The 24,826-nt window shown below is 40.0% G+C and overlaps 1 protein-coding gene across 1 annotated transcript in view; it reads right to left on the reverse strand.

The window, feature by feature from the left end:
- RNF6 (ring finger protein 6) overlaps positions 1 to 24,826 on the reverse strand; it is a 91,416-nt gene that overhangs the window by 26,589 nt on the left and 40,001 nt on the right. Inside the window, exon 6 of the mRNA XM_032838286.1 lies at positions 7,774 to 7,918. Coding sequence (XP_032694177.1) covers positions 7,774 to 7,918 — 145 coding nt within the window. The remainder of the gene's footprint in view (positions 1 to 7,773; positions 7,919 to 24,826) is intronic.

Here is a 24,826-nt window from a genome sequence, read left to right on the forward strand (position 1 = left end):
AAGTACTATGAATACAGTACATAAGCAAGATGTATTCCACATTTTCTAATGGCCTGTAATTCTTATAACAGAACTTCTAAACATTCATCTTATAGTTCAAGGATAATAAAAGCCACCAATTTTTCTCCCTTCTCTCCCTCACAGGTTCTTTATCACTAAAAGTTATCTTAAATCCATCAATCTTCCCAAATGCTTAAGCCATGTTATGGACAAAAGAAAATCATCTCAGGGGTATTTCTTGTTTTCTAATGAATCTACTACATTTTAAAATCATAAAGACCAGGAGGTTGGGGAAGATAGCAGAATAGGAAGATCCGGAGTTCAACTTGTCCCACAAACACACCAAGATAACAGCTCCATCACAGAAGCCACGCCAACAAGGGCAGGAGGGCAGAGTTGCAGTTGGGAACCAAGTTCTCAGCACAACTAACCAGAAACAGGGGGCAGAACACTGATCCCATACAGGGACCCCCAGACTTGGGGGACCCATCCTGATGAGTCCCCAAAAATCTGGCTTGGATCAGGGCTTCAATCCAAGAGTTGTACAATTCAGCATGCATAACTGTGGGAGAGCCAGAGAGTGAGGGAAAGCCAAGTCCTTGCCCTTAAAGAGCCAGTATACGAAACACAGCCCAAGACCCAACACAGAAGCAACAGTATGAGAAGCACATGGAGTATACAGGAAGGAGATTTGTTTACTAATGTTAGAACATGTGCTGGAGGAGCAGGAACCTGCAGGAGATTTTTTCTAGGAACAAGAGTGCTAGTGGAGGCCATTTCCTCTTTCCCTACCACAGCCTAGATAGCCAGATGTTTGTGGGAGCCAGAAATATTCTTCATTTACCTTGCTATCATTAGGGTGCCCCACCCTTGCATTCCCCTTGGTACCCTCCCCATCCAAACTGCTTGATTCTTCAGCAGGCATCCTACCAAAACATCTCCTGTCCCACTATACCCAGCAAGCAACTCCCACAGGGACCAGTACCACTTCTAAGGGACTCCTGCTCTAGAGAGAGGAAAGATAAGCCCACTTTCCAACATGCACACAATTTCTGCAGCCAGGCCTCTTAGCCAGCTATGCATAAGGAAAGCCCTGCCCTACTGTGCACCTACAGCTCTGGCAGTGAGACTATTTGCAAACAGCTAGTCCACAATAGCCACTGACAGGTCTCTCCATAGTGTAGGGGGCAAACCCTGTCCAGTGCACAAACAGAAGGAAAAATGGGTCATTGCAGCTGGCTGAACTAAGGGTAATTGAGGCGCAACCACAAGAGGAGGGTGCAAGCAGCCCACCCAGGGCTGCTTGCACCTTTGCACACCCCTGGAGGATGTGGCTCTGGTGACTAAGGGATATTCCAATATAGGGCAGCACTCTTCTATAGAAGGCCACTACACTCAAGTCCAGGAGATGTAATCAACCTCCTTAATACACAGAAGGTGACACAGAGAGTTAGACAAAATGAGGATACAGAAGAATATGTCACAAATGAAAGAATGAGACAAAAATCACGGGAAAAGACCAAAATAAAACAAAAATAATATGCCTGTTTAAAAAAAATTTTTCAGAGTAATGGTCATAAAGATACTCATAGGACTTGAGAAAAGAGTGGATGAACTCAGTGAGAACTTCAACAAAGAGACAGAAAATACAAAAAAAAATAAAACAGTGAGAGCTGAAGAATTCAATAACAGAAATAAAAAATACATTAGAGAGAGCCACAAGCAGGTTAGAGGAAGCAGAACAGATTGGCAGTCTCAAAGACAGGGTAATGGAAAGCAACCAAGCTGAACAGCAAAAAGAAAAATCTATAATAAAAAATGAGATTAGGATAAGGGAATTCTGTGGTATCATCAAGTGTAACAACATTTACATTACAGGGATCCTAGAAAAGAGAAAGAGAAGGGGGCAAAAAGTTTATTTGAAGAAATAATAGCTGAAAATAACTCTAATCTGAGGACATCAAGATAGAGAAAGCAGAGAGAGTCCCTAACAAGATGAAGCCAAGGATATCCACACCAAGACATGCAATAATTAAAATGCCAAAGAGTAATGATAAAGAGAATTTTTTTAAAAGCAAGAGAAAGTAGAGTTATATACAAGGAAAACCCCCAGAAAACTATAAGATGACTTTTCAGCAGAAACCGCAGGCCAAAAGGAGGTAACATCATGTACACAGGACACTAAAAGGAAAAACAAAACAAAACAAAACAAAAACCCTACAACTAAGAATATTCTATCTAGCAAGTTTACTATTCAGAAGAGAAAAAGAGATAAGGAGTTTCCCAGACAAACAAAATTCAAAGGAGTTCATCACCACTAAAGTAGACTTACAAGAAATGTGTAAATTATTTAAGTGGAAAGAAAAGGCCATAATTAGAAGAAAATTATGAAAGGAAAAAATTCCACAGGTAAAAGCGAACATAGTAAAGGTAGATTAATCACTTATAAAATGACTATGAAAGTTAAAAGACAAAAGTAGTGGGGGACCTGGGTAGCTCAGTTGGTTAAGTGTTGGACTGTGACTCAAGTCATGATCTCAGGATCCTGGTATTGAGCCCCACGTCAGGCTCCCCAAGCAGTGGGGAGGCTGCTTCTCCCTCTCTCTCTCTGCCCCTCCCTCTGTTTGCGCTTGCTCTCACCCTCTCTCAAATAAATAAAGTCTTTATTAAAAAGAGACAAAAGGGGCGCCTGGGTGGCTTAGTGGGTTAAAGCCTCGGCCTTCAGCTCAGGTCATGACCCCAGGGTCCTGGGATCAAGCCCTGCATCTGACTCTCTGCTCAGCAGGGAGCCTGCTTCCTCCTCTCTCACTCTACCTGTCTCTCAGCCTACTTGTCTGTCAAATAAATAAATAAAATCTTTTAAAAAAGAGAGAAAGAGACAAAAGTAGCAAAATTATCTACAAACTGGTTAAAATAAAAAGACAAAATATGACATCATATACATAAAACATGGGCAGGGGGAGTAAAAATGTAGTGCCTTTAGAAGGTGTTTGAGCTTAAGTGACTATCAACTTAACATAGGCTGCTACATACATAAGACGTCATATATATGATCCTGATGGTAACCATAGATCAAAAACCTATAATAGTTACACAAAAAATAAAGAGAAAGAAATCCAAGTATAACACTAAAGAAAGCCATCAAACCATAGGGAAAGAGAGCAAGAAAAGAAGAAAGGAACAGAGAAGAACTACAAAAACAACCAGAAACAATTGGCAAAATAGCCATAAGTAAATACCTATCCATAATTAAATGTAAATGGACTAAATGTTCAAATCAAAATATATAGGATTCTGAATAAATAAGAACAGGCTCATCTGTAAGTTGCTTATAAAATACTCACTTCAGACCTAAAGACACATACAGACTGAAGGCGAAGAGATGAAAAAACATACCAAGAAAATGGAAGCTTAAAAAACAAAAACAAACCTGGGTTAGCAATATTTATATCAGACTAAATAGACCTTAAAACAAAAACTATTATCAAGAGACAATACACAATACACCATATAATGATAAAGGGTTTAATCCAAGAGGATGTAACAATTGTAAATATCTATGCGCTCAACATCAGAGCACCTAGACATGAAAAGCAAACATTAACAGTAATAAAGGAAAAAACTGATAGTAATGCAATTAATAGCACAGGACTTCCACTCTCCACTTACATCGATGGATGGATGATCTAGACAGAAAAATCGACAAGGAAACAGTAGCTGTGAACCAGATTAGACCAGATGGACCTAATAGATATAAACAGGATATTCCATCCAAAACAGCAGAATACACATTCTTTTCACGTGCACATGGAACATCTCTAGAGTAGACCATATGTTGGGCCACAAAACAAGTCTCAGTAAATTTAGAAGATTAAAATAATATCAAGCATCTTTTCTGACCAAAATGATATGAAACTGGAAATCAATTACATAAAGCAAACTGAAAAACACAAGCACGGGGTGCCTGGGTGGCTTAGTCAGTTACTCATCTACCTTCAGCTCAGGTCATGATCCCAGGGTCCTGGGATTGAGCCCTCAGCAGGGAGCCTGCTTCTCCCTCTCCCCCTCCTTCCCACTCATGCTCTGTCAAATAAATAAATAAAATCTTTAAAAAACAAAAAAAATAAGCAAGCAAACAAAAAAACCCCACAAGCACATAGAGGCTAAATAACATGTACCTAATCAATGAAGAAATCGAAAAATACATGGAGGCAGATGAAATTGAAAACACAATGGTCCCAAATATTTGGAACACAGTAAGGAAGGAGGTTTCTAAGAGAAGTTTATAGTGATACAAGCCTACTTCAAGAAGTTTAACAGGGCGCCTGGGTGGCTCAGCGGGTTCAGCCTCTGCTTTCAGCTCAGGTTATGATCTCAGGATCCTGGAATCAAGCCCCACATCAGGCTCTCTGCTCAGCAGGGAGCCTGCTTCCCCTCTCTTGCTGCCCGTCTCTTTGCCTACCTGTGATCTCTGTCAAATAAATAAAATCTTAAAAAAAAAAAAAAAGTTAAAAAAAAAGAGAAGTTTAAAAAAAAAATCTCAAACAACAAACCTTATACCTAAAAGAAGAAAGAGTGAAGTCCAAAGCTCATAGAAGGAAGGAGACAATAAAGATTAGAGTGGAAAATAAAATGAGACTAAAATATTAGAAAAAGATAAATGAAACCAAGAACTGGTTCTTTAAAAGAGATAAAAATCGATAAATTCTAACTAGAGTCATCAAGGAAAAAATGACTTAAATAAATAAAATCAGAAATAACCAACACTACAAAGGATTGTAAAAGAATATTACGAAAAGATTATATGCCAAAAATTGGACAACCTAAAAGAAATGGATAAATTCCTAGAAACATAAAATGTTCTAAAACTGAAGCAGGAAGAAATAGAAAATTTGAACAGAGATTGCTAATATTGAAATTGAATTGGTAACCAAAAAACTCCAAACAAAAGTCCAGGACCAGATAGCTCCACAGGTGAATTTTGCCAAACTTTTGTACATAAGTCTTCTCAAAAAAAAAAAAAAAAACAAAAAAACAAAAAACAAAGGAAAGACAGAAAGAGAAGGAAAACTTTCAAATTCATTCTACAAGGCCAGCCTTACCCTAATACCAAAACCAGATAAAGACACTGCAAAAAAGAAAATGACAATCCAATATCCCAGATGAGAATAGATTTAAAAATCCTCAACAAAATATTACCAAACGGAATCCAACAACACATTAAAAAAATCATTCCCCAGGATCAAGTAAAATTTATTCCAGACATGGTTTCATATGTGCAAACCAATTAGTGTGATATATCACATCAACAAGAAAAAGGATAAAAACATATGATCATCTTAATAGATGCAGAAAAAGCAGTTGATAAAATACAACATCCATTCTTGATATAAACTCTCAGCAAAATAGGTTCAGAGGAAACATACCACAACATACTAAAGGTTTCATATGAAAAGCCCACAGCCAACACTATACTCAACAGTGAAAAACTGACAGCTTTTCCTCTAAGATCAAAAACAAGAAAAGGCTGTCCATTCTCACCAATTTTATTCAAAATACTACTGCAAGTCCTAGACACAGCAATCAGGGGAAAAAAAAGGGAAAGAAAAGGTATCCAAATTGATAAGGAAGAAGAAAAACTGTCACTATTTGCAGATGACATACCATATATGAAAAAACCTTAAAGCTCCACCAAAACACTATTAGAACTGAGAAATGAATTTAGTAATGTTGCAGAATACAAAATTCATATACAAAAATCTGTTGTGTTTCTATACCCTCATAATGAAGTTGCAGAAAGAGAAATCAAGAAAAAAAATCCCATTCACAATTGCACCAAAAAATAATACCTAGGAATAAGTTTAACCAAGAGGTGAAAGACCTCTACTCTGAAAACTATGAAATACTGATGAAAGACACTGAAGATGACACAAACAAGTAGCAAGATATTTCATGCTCAAGGATTGGAAGAATTAACATTTTTTAAATGTCCATACTACCCAAAGCAATCTATAGATTTAATGCAATAGCTATCAAAACACCAATATTTTTCACGGAACTAGAACAAATAGTCTTCAAATTGTATGAAGCCACAAACGACCCCAAATAGCTAAAGCAATCTTGAGAAAGAAGAACAAAGCTAGACATATCTGAGTCCCAGATTTCAAGATTTCCAATAAAGCTGCAGTAATCAAAGCAGTATGGTACTGGCACAAAAATAGACACATAGATTAATAGAACAGAATCAGAGCCCAGAAATAAAACCATACATATGATCACTTAATCTAGGACATAGGAGACAAGAATATACAATGGGGAAATGACAGTTTCTTTCAGAAATGGTACTTGGAAAACTGGACAGCTGAATGCAAAAGAATGAAACTGAACCCCTTTCTTATACTATACATAAAAAATCCTCAAAATAGATTAAAGATCCAAATGTGAGACCTGAAATAATAAAACTCCTCAGAGACCACATGAGCAGTTGTTTTTTTGGTATGGGACGTAGAGACATTTTTCTAGATACATCTTCTCTGGTAAGAGAAACAAAAGTAAAATTAAACTATCAGGACTACACCAAAATAAAAAGCTTTTGAACAGTGAAAGAAACTATAAATGAAATAAATAGGCACTCTACTGAGTGGGAGAAGTATTTGCAAATGATATATCCAATTAGAGATTAACATCCAAAATATATTTAGAACTTATTCAACTTAACACTTCCCCACAATTGATTTGATTAAAAATGGGCAAAGGACCTAAATAGACAATTTTCCAAAGAAGGCCAGAAAGATGCTCAACATCACACATCATCAGGGAAATGCAAATTAAAACCAAAATGAAATATCACCTTACACGTGTCAGAATGGCTAAAATAAAACAAAACACAAATAACAAGGATGTAGAGGAAAAGGAACGCTTGAACACTATTCCTAGGAATGCAGATTGGGGCAACCAATCTGTGGAAAACTGTATGGAGGTTCCTTGAAAAATTAAAAGTGTAATTACTATATGATCTCCTAATTCACTTTGGATATTTACCCAAAGAAAACAAAAACCCAAATACACAAAGCTATATGCTTACACCTATATTTACACCTACATTTACTGCAGCATTATTTACTAGTCAAGATATGCAAGCAACCCAAGTGTCCATCCATAGTTCAACGGGTAAAGATATAATGCATATATACAATGGAATATTACTCAGAGACTCAAATGCAGTGAATGAACTGGTGGTTGTCAGAGGAAGGTGAGTTGGGGGGGGTTGCATGAAATAGGTAAAGGGGATTAAGAGTACAGTTCTTTTGATGAGCACTGAGTAATGTATAGAACTGCTGAACCACTGCATTGTAATCCTGAAATTAATGTTAACACTGCATATGAATTAAACTTCAGTTAAAAAAAAAAAAAAGCCTTGTGCTCCATTCCCCAATATAGGATATTGGTGGGGAACTCAGCAGATCTGTGAGGTTCCACTGGAAAGCACTTTATCTCCCTGGTAGGTATTACTAGAGAGAACTAGCTCCCAGATGGCAGTGTGCTGCATGCATGGTATTGCCATGAGCAGTGAGAGGAGAGGCCACCTCAGAGAAAGACACCTTGAAGGTGAGATGACAACACAGCCTGTTGTTGGTGGTGGACTTGAGAGTTCAAATTTCTCAAGGTCTGAGACAAGTGTTAAAACCTGAAGCCTCCACACCACGTATTTTTTGCAGGTGAGGACCCCACCTTCTTCCTCTTTCCTCCCTCCCAGCCACACACCCTTCTCACCTGATCCAGTTTTTGCAGAAACTGTTCCTAAGGGGTTCATTGAGGTAAATGGTGCGGACTTTGGCCGCATCGGATTCTTGCAGAGATTGTTGCCAGCCCATCTATTCCTCCAGCTTCTGACAGCCCAGAGGGAAATGGACAGCTCCTGCAACAAGAAGGCACAGGGATGTTACTCGGAAATGCAGATGGAGTCAGGCTCCAGGGAAAGGAGGAAGTGCACTGTGTGTTCTGGACAGGCATTTCAGCCTCGGTGAGCCCCCGGAGGCCGACTGCTTTCTTAGCCCCCAGTTCCTCATCTGCCCAATCCACTTCTCCAGGGATCGGATCCCCTAGTCCTCCCCTGACACCCTGCATTGGAGGGGCAATGCTAGTTCCCTCAGCTCCCACACCTGCAACCCCTCCCCAGCCCCAGAGGCTCTGGGTGGGCACGGACATTCTGCCCAGGGAGGAGACTGGGAACCAAGCAGTGATAGAGAAGACCCAGCAGCTGAGCTCAGAAAGAGAAGAGGGGAGGGGAGAGGGCAAAGAGGGCTGCAGGAGGAGGCAAGGAGAGTGGCTTTGCTGAAGAGCAGTAGTTCTCCAGAGGGCAGCCCCTGGCCTTAACATTCCCTTCAGTTTGACTAAGGGTTGTTGTTGTTTTTTTTAAGATTTTTTTTAAGATTTAAGATTAAGTTTTAAATTAAGATTAAGAGAGAAAGTGTGAGAGACCGCATGAGAGGGGAGAAGGTCAGAGGGAGAAAGTCAGAGACTCCCCATGGAGCTGGGATACCAATGTGGGACTCGATCCTAGGATTCAATCCTAGAACTCCAGGATCATGACCTGAGCCAAAGGCAGCTGCTCAACCAATTAAGCCACCCAGGTGTCCCGAGTTTGACTAATTTTAAAGGATGTCTTATCCATAGACCCCTGAACTCCCTTTCCTTTTTGCTAACATAAAACATTTACCTTAGAATACCTAATTGTAAATTCTTGCTCTACTCCCTTTGAAATGTATATAAATATCCTTCAAAGACATTTTGTCTTCCCTGGATCTTAAAGCTTTAGCTTTAGCTTTAAGATCCAGGGAATATCTTTCTCAAGGACCTGGGATGTCTCTGAAATGTAATCATCAGAGAAGATCTCCATGGTAAGGTAGGGGCCTACCTTCAGGGGGTGCCTTACGCCAAGTATAAAAGCCCCAACTATCATGAAGACAAGAGAAAAATGTATTTATTCTTTGGACAAAGCCATTCAGCAGACACAAGTGGCCAGTGACAATCCCCACCTTCCCCACAGACCTCTTATAAACTCTGTCTTGTTTCACCTGAGGTGAGTTCAACTTCTCTCCCCGATTGCCATAATTTTAAAGTCTTCCTTGCCTGGTTAACCTTGCCCAGGCAAGGTGTTCTTTGATATCTCCTAACCCAAAAATGAATGAGATTTTTGACCAACAGGCCACGGAAAGTCCCATTTGTTTCTGACGAGAAATAGAGGCTCGCCGGGCCTCAACAGTAACAAGTATCTTTGTGCCAGAGTAAACACGCTCAAAGTTTCTCAGACTTGCAAAAAGTCCTATCATGCAGGATTGACATGGATATGCAGGTCCTGGAGTAAAGGAGCTTTCCCACCATCATTTAGGTTTAGTTTAGCTCTTTCTCTTCAAGCATTTCCTGGACAACCCATTCATGTGTGAGGGTGAAGAAACAGAAGGTGAGTGAGAGTTAACTAAGAGCTGTAGGCGATCACCTGACAGAGACCTAGGAGCTTTAAGGCTACCTGCTCACCTGCTACCTGAGAGAAGAGGGCTGGTGAACTCGTATCCTAGATTTAAGACCTAAGCTGATGTCCCAGCTCACCCACTAGGTGCCTCCCACTACACCAACAGGTCTCTCCAGCCAAGAGCTGGTCTGTTAGAGTGGCTCCCTTAAGTTGAGTAATAGTAAAAAATGAGCCAACATAGAATCTATGAAAAAGCAATGTAGCCATTTGCCAAAAAAATGGCAAAGTATAAGGAAAAAGAGACAAAGGAAATATCTGTTTGCACCTCAAAAGAACTGTTACAAAACAGAGAAAATGCATTTCCTATAAAAGAAATTAAATATGGCCATTATGAAAAAGAGTTCAAAAGAAGAAACACAAAATTATTTGTTAATGTGATATTGAAACTGCGGAGGAATTTTTTTTTAAGATATTATTTATTTGACAGACAAAGATTCCAAGGAGGCAGAGAGGCAGGCAGAGAGAGGAAGGGAAGCAGACTCCCCAGCCAAGCCAAGAGCCCGACGCGGGGCTCGATCCCAGGACCCCAAGACCAAGACCCGAGCCGAAGGCAGACGCTCAACCCACTGAGCCACCCAGGTGCCCCAACTGTGGAGGAATTTTTAATGTGACCTGAAAGAACTCAGAAAAGAAAGGAAAGAGATGGATCCCTGGGTGGCTCAGTCCTTAAGCGTCTGACTTTGGCTCAGGTCATGATCCCAGGGTCCTGGGATGGAGCCCCGCTTTGGGGTCTTGCTCAACAGAGGTCTCCTGCTCCCCGCTCCCAAGCTTTTGCCTTCTCTCCATGTGTCTCTCTCTGTCAAATAAATAAATAAAATCTTTAAAAAAAAACTGGTAAAGTAGATCTTTCTTTAACGAGAGCATGATTATGAAAGATCAGACACAAAATAAATGCCAAGACACTTCTTGACAAAGTTTATTGGACTTTAAGAATAATTAAAAAATCACTATTAGACAAATCAAATCATTTTTGAGGGTTGGAGAAAGAGGGAATGAATACTGGGGCCATACCCTGATGTCACCACTGAAATATTCAAGCTAGAAGCAGGAGACCCAGGTATCCTATCAAGAAATGAATGAAAAGCTGAAAAACGAGATGTAGAAAGCTGCGATTTATCTGGATATAAAAATAAGGCTTTAGATAATGGTAGCCCATCTTATTGTAACCAAACTTCTGAAACAGCTTCAAATGCTGACTTGCAAGGGAAAAAAAGCTTTTTTAAATTCATTAGGCAAGATAATAGCTATTATCAAGTCAAATTTTAATAAAAAAAAAACCAAGAGAGTTGGCAAAAAATTCAAAAAGCATTTTTTTCCTGAAGAAATCTGCAAATTAATACTAAATTTAGCTGTGGGGGAACAGGGGGTATATAAGTCAAGGCTCAGGTTGCGCCCAAGATGGAGACTCTGAGAAAACCCCATAGTCACATAGATTCACCTCAGGGTCAGGGTAAAGTAGAAAGAATGCTGCGCCATTATCCATTCAACCACTCCCACAGGGCTTTCGGGAAAGTTGCCTTGGTATCATTCTGAGGAAGGAGAGAACGAAAAAGACAGAGACAGAGATAGACACACACACACACACACACACACACACACACACACAGAGACACACAGAGAGACAGAGAGAGAGAGAAACAGAGAATGAGAGAGAATGAGAGAGAATGAGAGAGAATGAGAGAGAATGAGAGAGAATGAGAGAGAATGATGGGAAGAAGGGAGGTTTCTAGCAGAATAACCCAAATTGGAAACACCAGAGTTGTCCAAGAAATTTCAAGCATCGTCAGTTTAAAATGGTTCAGAACTAGTAGTGCTACAAGATAAAAGCAAATACGACTCTTGTCCAAAGAAAAATCCCTTCATCCTAGGCCTCAAAGAACCTCCAAAAATGATTTATAAAAAGGAAAGAAGTACTATACAAAAGAAGAAGAATTATAAGAACCATTACAAACAAAAGACTACAGAAAATACCCAGTATAGATTTCAGATGCTTGAATTAGAAGATACAGATTTCTTTAAAAGAAAATAAACATGCTTATTATGTATGAAGAAAACATGCTTTAAAATAACTGTATGGAGAGACACTACAGGAAGTGACACAGTAATTTGAAATGGAACAAAATAAAGTCTCTAAAATGGGGGAAGTCCTAAGGAAACTTAAAAATTCAATGGACAGGGAAGCCTGGGCCGTTCAGTCGGTTAAGTGTCTGCCTTCGGCTCCAGTCATGATCCCAGGGTCCTGGGATCAAGTTCTGCATCGGGCTCCTTGCTTGGCAGGGAGTCAGCTTCTCGTTCTGCCTGCCACTCCCCGCTGCTTGAGCTCTCTCTCTCTCTTTCTCTGACAAATAAATAAAATCTTTTAAAAAATCTAATGGACAAATTTGGCAGCAGATAGGATGCTGCTGAGAGGGAAAATAATAAAGTGATACGTGGATCAGGGAAATTCCCCAAAATACAGCATGAGGAGGCAGGAAGACAGAATATACAGAGAAGTATTTAGGAGGTGAAGTAAACAAGGTTAGAAGATCTAACAAAATTTCAGTTGAATCCTGATGGGGGAGGGGGAGAGAGGGAGAGGAAGGTTGAGAGAGTAAGAGGTTAGAGAGACAGAGAAAGAGGGAGGAAGGGGGAGAGAGAGATGAAGGGAGAGAGAGAAGGAGAAAGAGAAAGAGAGAGGGGGAAGTGGGAAAGAGAGGGAGAAATGGGACAAAAGCAACATGCAAAGAGACGATGGCTATGAATTTTTCACAAAGGCAAGAAAACCAACAAATCTCAAACAAGGTAAATAAAAAATAAAATCACACTTAGATTTATAATGAATACACAGAAAACAAAAGACAAAGAGGAAATCTTAAAAGCAGCCAGGAAAAAAAAAAAAAAAGGTAAGAGGAAGGAACTCTTCCCAAAATATTTTATGAAATCAGTAGGACACCAAAACCAGACAAAGAAAAAAAAATAGTACAAATTAAAATCCTTTATAAACATGAATACAAAACTCCTTAACAAAACACTAAAACTCAAATCTACCAGTATTTAAAATGATTACACATCATGACTTTTACGGGTTGAATTGCATCTTCACACCGAATGAAGATACAGTGACGTCCTAATCCCCAGAACCTCAGAATGTGACCTTATTTTGAAATAAGTTGTCTTAGTCTATTCGGGCTGCTCTAATAAAATAGCACAGACTAGGTAGCTCACAAACAACAAATTTATTTCTCACAGTTTTGAAGGCTGGGAAGTCCAAGATCAAGGCACCAGCATGGTGATTTCGGTGAGGGCCATCTTCCCAGTTCACAGTCGGTGCATTCCCATCATGCCCTCACATAGGGGAAGGGGCTAAGGAGCTCTCTGGGCCCTCGTTTATACAGCACTGATCCCATTTGTGAGGGCTCCACCTGCGTCCTTAAGCACCTCCCAAAGCCTCCACCTACTAATACCCTCACCATTGGTGGTTAGGATTTCAACACATGGATTGAGGGGAGAGGGACACAAACATTCAGAACTTAGCTTAAGCTCCTTGCAGACTTAACCAAATTAAGATAATGTCAAAGGGTGGGCTCTAATCCAAAATGACTGCTATCCTTATGATAAGGGGAACTTTGGTCACAGACACAGACACACATAGAGAGGGAAGACTATGTGAGGAGACAAGAAAAATACCGTGTGAGGTACAAAATGAAATCATGCTGCTACAAACAAGGAACACCTGGAGCTCCCAGAAGCCACAAGAGGCAAAGAATGAACCTTCACCCACAGGTTTCAAATCAAGCATGGCCCTACCCCGACATCCTGACTTCAGACTTCTATCCCTGCAAGTTCTGAGACAATAGATTTCTGTTGTTCTAAGTCACCCAGTTTGTGGTACTTTCCCATGATAACCCTAGAAAATGGATAGTGATCTGGTGGGGTTTATTCCAAAAAAGGAAGTTTGATTCATCATTTGAAAATAAAATGATGTAATTTATCATCTCAAAAGACTAAAGAAAAAAAAGCCTTAGGATAATCTCAATAGATACAGAAGAAGCATTTGACAAATTTTAACATCAATTGATAAAAACTCAACAAGCCAAGGAAATAGGGTAAATTCTTCTACCTGATGAAGGATATCTGTGAAAGACCTGCAGCAGATATCAGACTTAATTGTGAAAGACCAAATATTTTCTTCCTAAGACGGCAACATTGCAGGCTATCCTTATTCACCACGTGTATACAATATTGAAAGGGAGGTTTACATCAATGCAATAAGGTGAGACAAATAAACAAAAAGCAAAGGGAAAAGAAAGAAATAGAACTCCATTCACAAACCACATGATGGCTTATGTAAAATACTCTCAAAGAATCTATCATAAAAACTTTTCTGGTGTACCATGTGAAAATAATTGGAGATTAAGACTCCTCTCCTCCTAAAGAGAAAAAAATTGTTGATTAAACTGAAAATCAACAACTCTTCTTAGATCCATCAGATAATTCAGGTCACAGGGCAAATTGTCACCTCAAAAATGGAAGAGTTGGGTAAATATGAAGAATCACAGTTTATCTCTGGAGCCAGCAACATGGAATCAACATGAGATGGTAATGGACTAATTGCAGAAGGCTGAACCATGCATTAGCTTTGAGATAAAATCTCCTGAGGACACAGCCCAAGAGGGGGACCTTAAGGAGCACCGCCATGTTCTCAGGGTAAAGATCAGAGAAAAGGCCCCTCATGCTTCCAGCAAGGTAAGGGGACAGGGGACCATTATAAAATATGCCCAGCACATTCTGTTTCCCTCAACAAAGGCCGGCCCTTAAGGAGAAGTATTTTACCAGAGATTCATCAACACGGAAGAAGGGAAACACCTAACTTTAGCTCATTCTAGTCTTAGTCTTTCTGTCTCATTTAACAGGGGAAAAAAAAAAAAAACAAACACCTAAAAAGTCCTTGTGAAGAACAAAACCAAGTCATAGGATTATAGAACATTTGCTCTCTCCTGCACTTACTGCAATATGAATACAGTTCCTGTACAGTAAGAGGGAATTACAGCTGAAAAAACTGGCTTAAAACCTATTTAGGAAGGAGTCTCAGTCTCTTCAACAAATGGTGTTGGGAAAATTGGACAGTCACATGCAGAAGAATGAAATTGGACCATTTCTTTACAAACACAAAAATAGACTCCAAATGGATGAAGGACTTTAATGTGAGACTAGAAGCCATCAAAATCCTTGAGGAGAACACAGTCAGCAACCTCTTCGACCTCAGCCATAACAACTTCTCCCTAGAAACATCACCAAAGGCAAGGGAAGCAAGGGCAAAAATGAACTATTGGGACTTCATCAAGATCAAAAGTTTTGCACAGCAAAGGAAACAGTTAACAAAACCAAAAGACAACTGACAGAATGGGAGAAGATATGTGCAAATGAGATATCAGATAAAGGGCTAGTATCCAAAATCTATAAAGAATTTATCAAACTCAACACCCAAAGAACAAATAATCCAATCACGAAATGGGTAGAAGACATGAACAAACATTTCTGCAAAGACATCCAGATGGCCAACAGACACGTGAAAAAGGGTTCCACATCACTCAGCATCAAGGAAATACAAATCAAAACCACCGTGAGATACCACCTCACACCAGTCAGAATGGCTAAAATTAACAAGTCAGGGAACGACAGATGTTGGCAAGGATGCAGAGAAAGCGGAACCCACCTACATTGTTTGTAGGAATGCAAGCTGGTGAAGCCATTCTGGAAAACACCATGGAGGTTCCTCAAAAAGCTGAAAATAGAGCTACCCTACGACCAGCAATTGCACTACTGGGTATTTACCCCAAAGGTACAAACGTAGTGATCTGAAGGGGCACATGCACAATAACCAAACTATGGAAAGAACCTAGATGTCCATCAACAGATGAATGGATAAAGAAGAGGTGGTATATATATACAATGGAATACTATGCAGCCATCAAAAGAAATGAAATCTTGCCATTTGCAATGACATGGATGGAACTAGAGGGTATTACTGAGCAAAATAAGTCAAACAGAGAAAGACAATTAGCATATGATCTCTCTGATATGAGGAATCTGAGAGACAGGGTGAGGGGTCATGGAGAATAGGGAGGGAAGAAATGAAACAAGTTGGGATCGGGAGGGAGACAAACCATAAGACAGTCTTAATCTCACAAAACAAAGCGTTGCTGGGGGTTGGGGGTTAGGGAGAGGGTGGCTGGGTTATGGACATTGGGGAGGGTATGTGCTATGGTGAGTGCTGTGAAATGTGTAAGCCTGGTGATTCACAGAGCTGTACCCCTAGGGCAAATAATACATTATATGTTAATTTAGAAAAAAAACTTGAGAAACAGCTGTGTTTTGAAACTTTGCTACTTAGAAATGTAACAGTGGAAGATGTGGGGTTTGGGAGGGTTTAGATTTCATGTGAGCATTCAGGGAAAAGAAAGCTGAGCACTGGGATAAGGCAAAAGGAGAATGCTTGAGAGAGAGACAGCAAGAAGATGGTGGACTTGGTGTGACATGCCAACCTCAGCAGGTTCAGCTGTCACCCTGAAGGGCAACTTCTGAGGCAGACTACAGGAGAAGAAGGAGATAACTCAGTCCCTGCTGATTCAGTGAGGACTTGGTCTCCAGTTCTGTGATTCAGAGGTAAACCATTACTGCTGTGCTCTCCATTAATGGGTTCTGGCACATGGCTAAGAGCAGAACTACTGCATAAGAAAGAGAGACAAGACTTGCCTGGGGCCGTGCACAGCCAAGGCATACTTGAAAGTAAATCTATCTTCATAAACCAATAAGAAAAAATGAATTTCAACCATAGTCGGTAAATTAAAACTAGTCTTACACCATCTTAATTTCACATCTTGGTTTATTTTATTTTTAAAAATATTTTATTTATTTAGTTGAGAGAGAGAAAGAGGGAGACAATAGGTGAACATGAGCAGGGGGAGGGGCAAAGGGAGAGGGAGAGAAGTAGACTCCCCTCTGAGCCTGGAGCCTGATGTGAGGCTCGATCCCAGGACCTTGGGATCATGACCTGAGCCAAAGTCAGATGCTTGACCAAGTGTGGTATTCAGGTGACCTCTCACATCTTGCTTTAATGTCATGTTGTCTTGTAATGGAAATGTATATATGTTTAATCCATATTTACCTTTCTATGTAATAACCAGGTATTTTTATGTAGGTAAAACACTCTGAATTTTAATGAACTATGGCTATATAAAGGGAAAAAAATAAGAAGGAGTCTCTAGGAAAACCAAAATACACACTGAATCTAGAGCTGCATATAGAACAACATCCAGGGGTGGGAAAGGGGAGGCTAAGAACTAGCTGAGCAACTTCTACACATAAAGTAAATGACAACAACCCACATCAGAGTGGTAGGAGAGGCTGATACTATCTCACTGTGAACCCTACCAGAGGTGTGGCAACACACAATCAGGAGGAAATCAGAACCCTGAGCTTCTCCCTGAAGAGTGAAGGGTTTGAACCCCACATGTGGCATCCTGACTTTTTCCTTCATCTTAGAAATGAGCCCCCAAAACATCTAATGTGGCTTGCATCCACAAGACTCACAAGACTATGGTGAACTGAGTTGTTCTTAAAGGGTTCAGAATTGCAAATACATCTACCCCAGGACCAAGCACAGAGGCAGCCACCTGAAAAGTGCCTACCTAGACTTTTGTTAAAAAGTCATGTTAAAGCACTAGCCTGAGGGGCTAGCATCTGCATTAATGCACAACTAGGGGTCTGTGGAAATTCTTTCCTAACACAAAGGCCTGAGGGTGCCATCTTTGCACACCCCTTTGCCTCCCTCCAACCCTCTGGTATCTCCTGGAGTGGAGCTTGTACTCCCATCTGGTGACCTGATTTTGCAGCTGAGAGGACTTAGGCTCCTGAGTCCCACTGGACTGTAAGCAATGGAGAAAGAGTTTTTACCCAGCCTCCACCCCGTCTACAGGGCAGAGCCCAGACTCTCTGTGAACCAAGCCAATTAATTTCTCCCCACAGGTGTCACCTGAGGGGCAGGCTTCTAACCAAACACACATCTAAAGGCCCACAGTCATCCTCTCCAGAGACCTGGGAGGTTAGGCACCTCTGCCACCCTCCAGAGCACCAGTGTCTCCCAGAGGGGAGCTTCTAGACTCAGTGGTGCCCCAGTTTTCATGGCTGCCACTTGGGAGATGCTGCTTGCTCCCCTGGCTCTGGTTCCCAGTGAGGTTTACCTTCCTGGGTCTCATGGGACAGGACTGCACCAGTCACAGAGCTGGTTCTTGGCTAGCACGACCCCCAAGGCAGGTCACAGACAGCAGACTGAAACCAGCCCCTCCCCCCACAGCCCCAGTCTTTCTGTGGAAGAGGCCTTTTAGCTGGTCCTAGAGTTTCAGCCTGAGGGGCGGGCTACTGGTTTGGCACACTAAGGTCTGTTGATATATTCTCTAGGGATGGATGCCGGTGGATGCTTGCTGTGTGCTCGCCCTCTACCTCATTCCGGGTTGCCAATATCTCCCAGAAACGAGCTGGCCCCTCGTCTGGGCACCCTGATTTTTCTAACTGCTGCCCGGGGATCACCTCTAGGTTGCCTGGCTCTTAAGCAGCAGGATTTATACTCCTGGGTCCCTTAAGAACGTAACCAACAGAGAAAGTTCTTAACCAGCTACGCCTCTCAGGGCACAGCAGAGCGGCAGCTGTCTTTCTGTAAAACAGGCCTAATGGCTTCAGAGCTGCAGCCCGAGGGGCAGGCTTCTAATCAAGCACACGTGTAACAGCTAACTGGAATCCTCTCCAGAGACCTCAGAGGCTGGTACCGTCTTTGCAGCTGCTACCCAGGGGACTCCTCTAGACTACCTGGCTCTGCTAGCCAGTGAGGCTTACATTCAGGGTCCTGCCTGTATACGTGAAAAACTTCATGTATACGTGAAAAACTGCCACCTGAACACCTATGTACCAATCAGGAAGTGAAAACACTAACTTTAAAAGATATTCATTGCAGCATTATTTATAATAGTCAATATATGGAAACAACCAAAGTGTCCACTGGTGAATGAATAATAAAGAAAACATGGTGTATATATATAGATAGATGGATGGATAGATATAGATATTATTCATATATATGAATAATAAAGAAAACATGGTATGTATATCTATATACCATGTTTTCTTTATATATATGTGGTGTATATATAGATATACATACCATGTTTTCTTTATTATTCATTTTCTCTATATATATATGTATAGAGAGAGAGAGAGAAAATGAATGTGTATATATATATAATTAATTATTTAGCCATAAAAAAGAGGAAAATCTTGCCATTGGCAACAACATGGATGGACCAGAGGACACTACGCTAACTGAATTAGAGCAGAAAAAGACAAATACCTTATGATCTCACTTACATGTGGGAATCAAAACAAACAAAAAAACAAGCTCATAGATCCTCTGGTGACTGCCAGAGGTAGGGATGGGGAGTGGGCAAAATTTTAAAGAAGGTCAAAAGGTACAAACTTTTGGTTACAAAATAAATAAATCCTGAAGATATAACATACAGCATGGTGACTATAGATAATCATACTCTATTGCATATTTGAAAGTTGCTTAACAACTTCCTATCACAAGAAAAAATTTTGCAACTCTGTGTGATGACAGATGCTTACTAGACTTGTGGTGATCACTTCACAATATATACAAATATTCAATCACTATGTTGTACACCTGAAACTAATGTTGTATGTCAATTATATCTAAAAAAAAAAAAGTTAAACATAGAGGGGAGACTGGGTGGCTCAGTCCAACTCTTGATCTCAGCTCAGGTGTTGATCTCAGGGTTGTGAGTTCAAGCCCTGTGTTGGGCTCCATGCTGGGCAGAGACTTACTTAAAGAAAAAAAAAAGTTAAACATAGAATTACCATATAATCTGGGAATTCTACTTCTCGACTTTTCTCAATTTTCTCCCCAAAAATTAAAAGCAGGGACTCAAAAAGAAACTTGCACACCAGTGTTCACAGCAGTATTATTTACAGTGGCCAAAATGCACAAAAAACCCAAATGTCCATCGACAAATAACCTGATTTTTTAAAAATGTGATATATACATATAAGGAAATATTACTCAGCCTTAAAAAAGAATGAAATTTGATACATCTTATGTGGATGAAACTTGTAAACGTTATGGTAAGTGAAATAAGGCAAACACAAAAGGACTAATATTATGATTCTACTTCTATGAGGTAACTAGAGTAGTCAAATTCACTGAAACAGTAAAAACAGAAAAAGGCTGGCAGAAAGGGGAAAAGGAGAATTTAATGGGTATGGGTTTTTCATCTAGGATGATGAAAAAGTTCCTAAAATATAGAGTGGGGATATTTACACAATTTTGTAAATGTACATTATGCTACTGATTTATTAACCTAAAAATTGTTTGAATGGTAGATTTTCTGTGTCTCTGACCTCAATAAGAAAGATAATAGGCAACAGATATTATAAAACTATTACAATTAAACAGTGACTAGGAACAAAATAAGCAAAGGAAAGTTGAGCATATATACATACAGAGGCCTGGAGAGTAATGAGTGGCATTTAAAGTCTTCAGGAAAAGAATAGACCATTCCAAAAACGACACTGGACTAACTGGTTAGTGATATGGGGGAGGAAATTATATCTCTAACTTACGCTACTCACAAAAATACATTTTAGATAGGCTAAATGTCTAAGCATGAAAAGCAGAATTTCAAATATTTAAAATAAAATATTAATTGAATCTGTATGATATGACGGTATGGGAAACATTACTGCAAAAATGGTCAAAAGCACAAACCATAAAGGAAAACACTAATTAATCCGACTCACTTCATGACAACAATGAATCTTTAGTACATTGCAAAATGAAATAAAATTTAAAAACAAACCCCATACCTCTAGGGTATATTTTACTATATGTAACTGACACAGGTTTTCTACCCAGATGATTTTAAGAAGTCCTACAAATCAGTAAAAAAATATAAAAACATGAGCAAAATATATGATTGGTGATTAATTTGGCCCATAAACATACTAAGATATGCTCAAGTTCAATCAGGCTAAAGCTAAAATCTCAAGAGTGTTACAATGCCAAGTGTTGGTGAGGACATGGGGGATGGGAAGCCAGCAGAGGACAGGAGGAAGCATAAATTACTATAAGCATTTTAAAGAGTAAGTTTAGGCTGCAGGTGTCCCACAATCCAGTACAGTAGTCACTCCTTATCCATGGGTGGTACATTCCAAGACCCCCAGCAGACGCCTGAAACCACAGAGAGTAATGAAACTTATAAACGCTATGTTATTTCCTATTCATACACAATTATGATGAAGGTCGAGTTATAAATTAGGATGGTAAGAGAATAACAGCAATAATAATAAAATAGGCCAGTTACAACAATATACCATAACGAAAGTTATGTGAATATGGTCTCTCACTCTCTCTCAAAATATCTGGTAGTATTGTAGCTCACCTTCTTCTTGGGATGATGGGAGGTGATAAAATGTTTGTGTGAGGAGACAAAGCAAGGTCAATGACATGGGCACTGTGACCTAGTGTTAGGCTACTATTGACCTGCTGACCAGACACCGGAAGGAGGATCATTTGCTTCTGGGCTGCGGGTGACCCCCGGAACGACTGAAACCTTGGAGAGCAAAACTGTGGTTAAGAGAGGACTACTGTATTTCCACTCCTAATTATGGCTTTAAAAAATCTCATACGTGTGTCCAAGGAGGTGTGAACAAGCATATGCATTTCAGCTCTGTTTGCAACAGTGAAAATAAAAGGAAAAACTTGTCAATAGAGGAACAGGTAAATAAAACCCATCTTGGGCGCCTAGGTGGCCCAGACAGTTAAGTGGCTGCCTTTGACTCAGGTCGTGATCCCAGGGTCCTGGCATAGAGCCCCACAACAGGCTCCTTGTTCAGCAGGGAGCCTGCTTCTGTGGCTGGCCATTCCCCCTGCGTGTGCTTCTGTCTCTCCCGCTCGCTCGCTCTCTGTCAAATAAATAAACAAAATCTTAAAAAAAAAAGTCTTAATCATGTGATGAAATATTGTGGATATGTTTAAAAGAGTGACTATCAACAGATGATAGATGATTGATATGGTAGATAGAGCTGAGAAATCTAAGAGTGATGTGAAAATGATAGACATATGTACTCTACTAAATCATTTATGTAAACTTTTCAGAAACGTAAGTACAATATTCTGTCTTGCTTATGGATCTGTATTTGTAAATGTAATTGTATTTGTAAATGTAGGTATGTAAATGTATTTTTAAATGACTGAAATCATTCACAACACACTCAGAATAGTAAGTGCCTAGAGCAAGGGCCAAGGGAGGGAGACAGAGGAATTGAGCATGGAGGTAACATTAAAGGCGATTTTTGCTTTGCCTTATCTCCAATGATTTCTTTAAAAATGAATCAATTCAATTTAAATTAAATAAAAATTTAAAAACAAACATTTAAAAGCATAAAACCAAAAAATAACTATATACATATATATATAGTTTATAAATATATATATGTGTGTGTGTGTGTGTGTGTGTATATATATATATATATATGCGGGTTTATTCTGTATGGTGAACATATGCATGTTTGTTGAATTTTATATACATGCACAGACACACATCACAAGATGACTGCGCTGGCAACCGCCAAACAGTGACAGTCCAAACTACTAGAATGTTTTTAAGCAGTGGGTAAGTGAATATGAATCTGTCGTCTCGGTTTATTATTTTTCTGACCATTTAGGGTACAGGGCACTGATTCCAGCCTCTTGACATCTGTTCCGCAAAATTTCAAGGGCCAGGCCCTGGAATGAAAGGGAAGGACTGGCTCCCTGGGTGAGCCTGGGATTCCCAGAATGGACCAAGTTCAGTTACTGGAACAGTTGCAGCTGCTCTTAAAGGGACCACACACTGAAACGGAGAGTTTCCTAGTTACTCACCAGTCGGGCTGGGGACAACAATTTTGACTGGAAAACTGACCCGTTCGGTTAATATCCTGAATGTCTTCACCCAGCACCAACAGCCCTAATCCGGACGGTGCCCCTGGTCCTGGCCCGGAATCAGCAGAAACCTTCCCAGCTTGCCACTGGAAGTTCTGAGAGTGGAGGGCTCAACACCGCCCTCACACTCTCCACACTCTCCCAGCCTGCTTTCCTTGCTCTCTGAGGTACCTCCCTCCTTCCAATTCAGCCTAGAAGGATAAAAGAGACCTTCTATGCTCGGGAGTTAATTCGCTTTTCCTCCAAATGGTGAAAAAAAAGGAGGGAACATGCCTTCCTAATAGGTGAACACTTAAAAGATAAGGCAGTACCTCACCGGATACATGAATTTAACGTAGATTTGATAATTGATGATTTTCACCAATACTGTTGTAGACTAAGTCACTGACTCTCAAAATGTAGGGTCTCAGGATTCTTCAGATTCTTAAAATGATCAAAGAACCTAAGGAACTTTTGTTTATGTAGCTTATATCTATTGCTAGTATTTACCACATTAGAAATTACACTGGTACAACCATTCCTGAGAACAATCCAGGATGACTTAGTGAAATGAAATACGTAAGCCTGAAACCTCTGGCATCTACTCTAGGACATATATACAAAAAAACAAAACAAAACAAAACAAAACAAAAAAACCACCACTACATGGCAGGTTCATAGAAGCTGTGTATAAGTTCATAAAAGCAGGAAGAGTTGGGAATAACCTAAGTAAGTATGAGTAGAGGAAAAGATGAGCTATGGTATGGAGTGCACCAATCAGAAGGATGTCATATAAAAAACTAAAAATAAAAATAAAAAAAGAAGGATGTCATATAAAATAACATGACTAGATCCTGAAGACCCAGCATTTTATGAAAGTTGGCAGAATGAGATTTATAGTACAATATCCTTTATGTAAAATTTTAAAACTTATACAAAGTAAATATTATTGTATAGTTTTCCAAGGAAATATATTCAAAATAGAGAAGATGGCTGGTGGGGGAGGAGACAAACATGAACTATATGAGCGAGTGAGGACTGTGGAAATGCAGACAGGAGATGAAGAAAAACTGCTCATGAGAGAGAGACATCCAAAGATGGATTACTCTGTAAGACTATCTGTCACATGTAGACAAGAGAATTTTTGCGGTCCTTCTAAAAAAAAAAAAAATGATGATTTATTTTTCATCCTTCTCTTCCTGTTTCTCACCATTCCCAGGTAAATTCCACACATGTGCATATACACTTTTAATTTCTTCTTACCACCATATTTAAATTATTGGAATATCAGTTGGCGGGGGTGCCTGGGTGGCTCAGTCAATTAAGCATCTGGCTTCAGCTCAGGTCACAATTTCAGAATCCTGGGATTGAGCCCCATATTGGACTCCCTGCTCAGCAAGGACTCTGCTTCTCCCTCTCCCTCTGCCTGCTGTTCTGCCTGCTTTTGTTCTCTCTCTTTCGGTCAAATAAATAAATAAGAATATATGAGCTGGGAAAGTGATGTCTGTGCTTCATGTGTCATGAAACAGCTTCTGATTCACTATTATCATCTCGAATGTAGAAGGTTCGCTTCCCTGGATGAATCTGAAAAGAGAACATCTCACGAGTTGGTAGTACTTGGAAATCAGCACTTGGAACAGAGTTAGCCACCCTCCCCTAACCCTGTATTTTTAAAATGGAATATCACTTGTAGCAAAGATGTTAACTGGATGAAATGTAACATAAGCCCAGATGGCAGAAAGCAGCTCCTTGAACACACTGGGGAAGAAGAGGTACATCTTCTCAACCTGCTTTGCTTCTCCCTATCACACCCAGCTTGGAGCCCCTTATCAACTCTCGATAGGGTGCTATGACCATGTGATGGGTCACAGTTTAGGGAAACTATGGAGCAGGGCCCACTTCTAGACTGTCCACCAGGAGACTTAATTGTGCCCATCCTCCTATTAGTTTGGTAGAATGCCCTAACAAAATGCCACAGACTACATGACTACATGACATAGATATAAATCTATTTTCTCACAGTTCTGGAGACTAGAAGATCAAGGTGCTGGCAGGTTAGGCTTCTTCCGAGACCCCTCTCCTTGCCTTGCAGATGACCATCTTCTTGCTGTGTTCTGATGTGATCTTTCCTCTGTAGACACACATTCCTGGAGGCTCTCTGTGGATTCTAATGTCTTCTTATAAAGATACCAGTCATATCAGATTAAGGCCCACTCTAAAGGCCTCATTTTAACTTAATTTCCTCTTTAAAGGCCCTGTTTCCAAAAAGTCACATTCTGAGGCAC

Source organism: Lontra canadensis, unplaced genomic scaffold, assembly GCF_010015895.1.
Source record: "Lontra canadensis isolate GAN:19392208 unplaced genomic scaffold, GSC_riverotter_1.0 scaffold103, whole genome shotgun sequence".
Lineage (NCBI taxonomy): Eukaryota > Metazoa > Chordata > Mammalia > Carnivora > Mustelidae > Lontra > Lontra canadensis.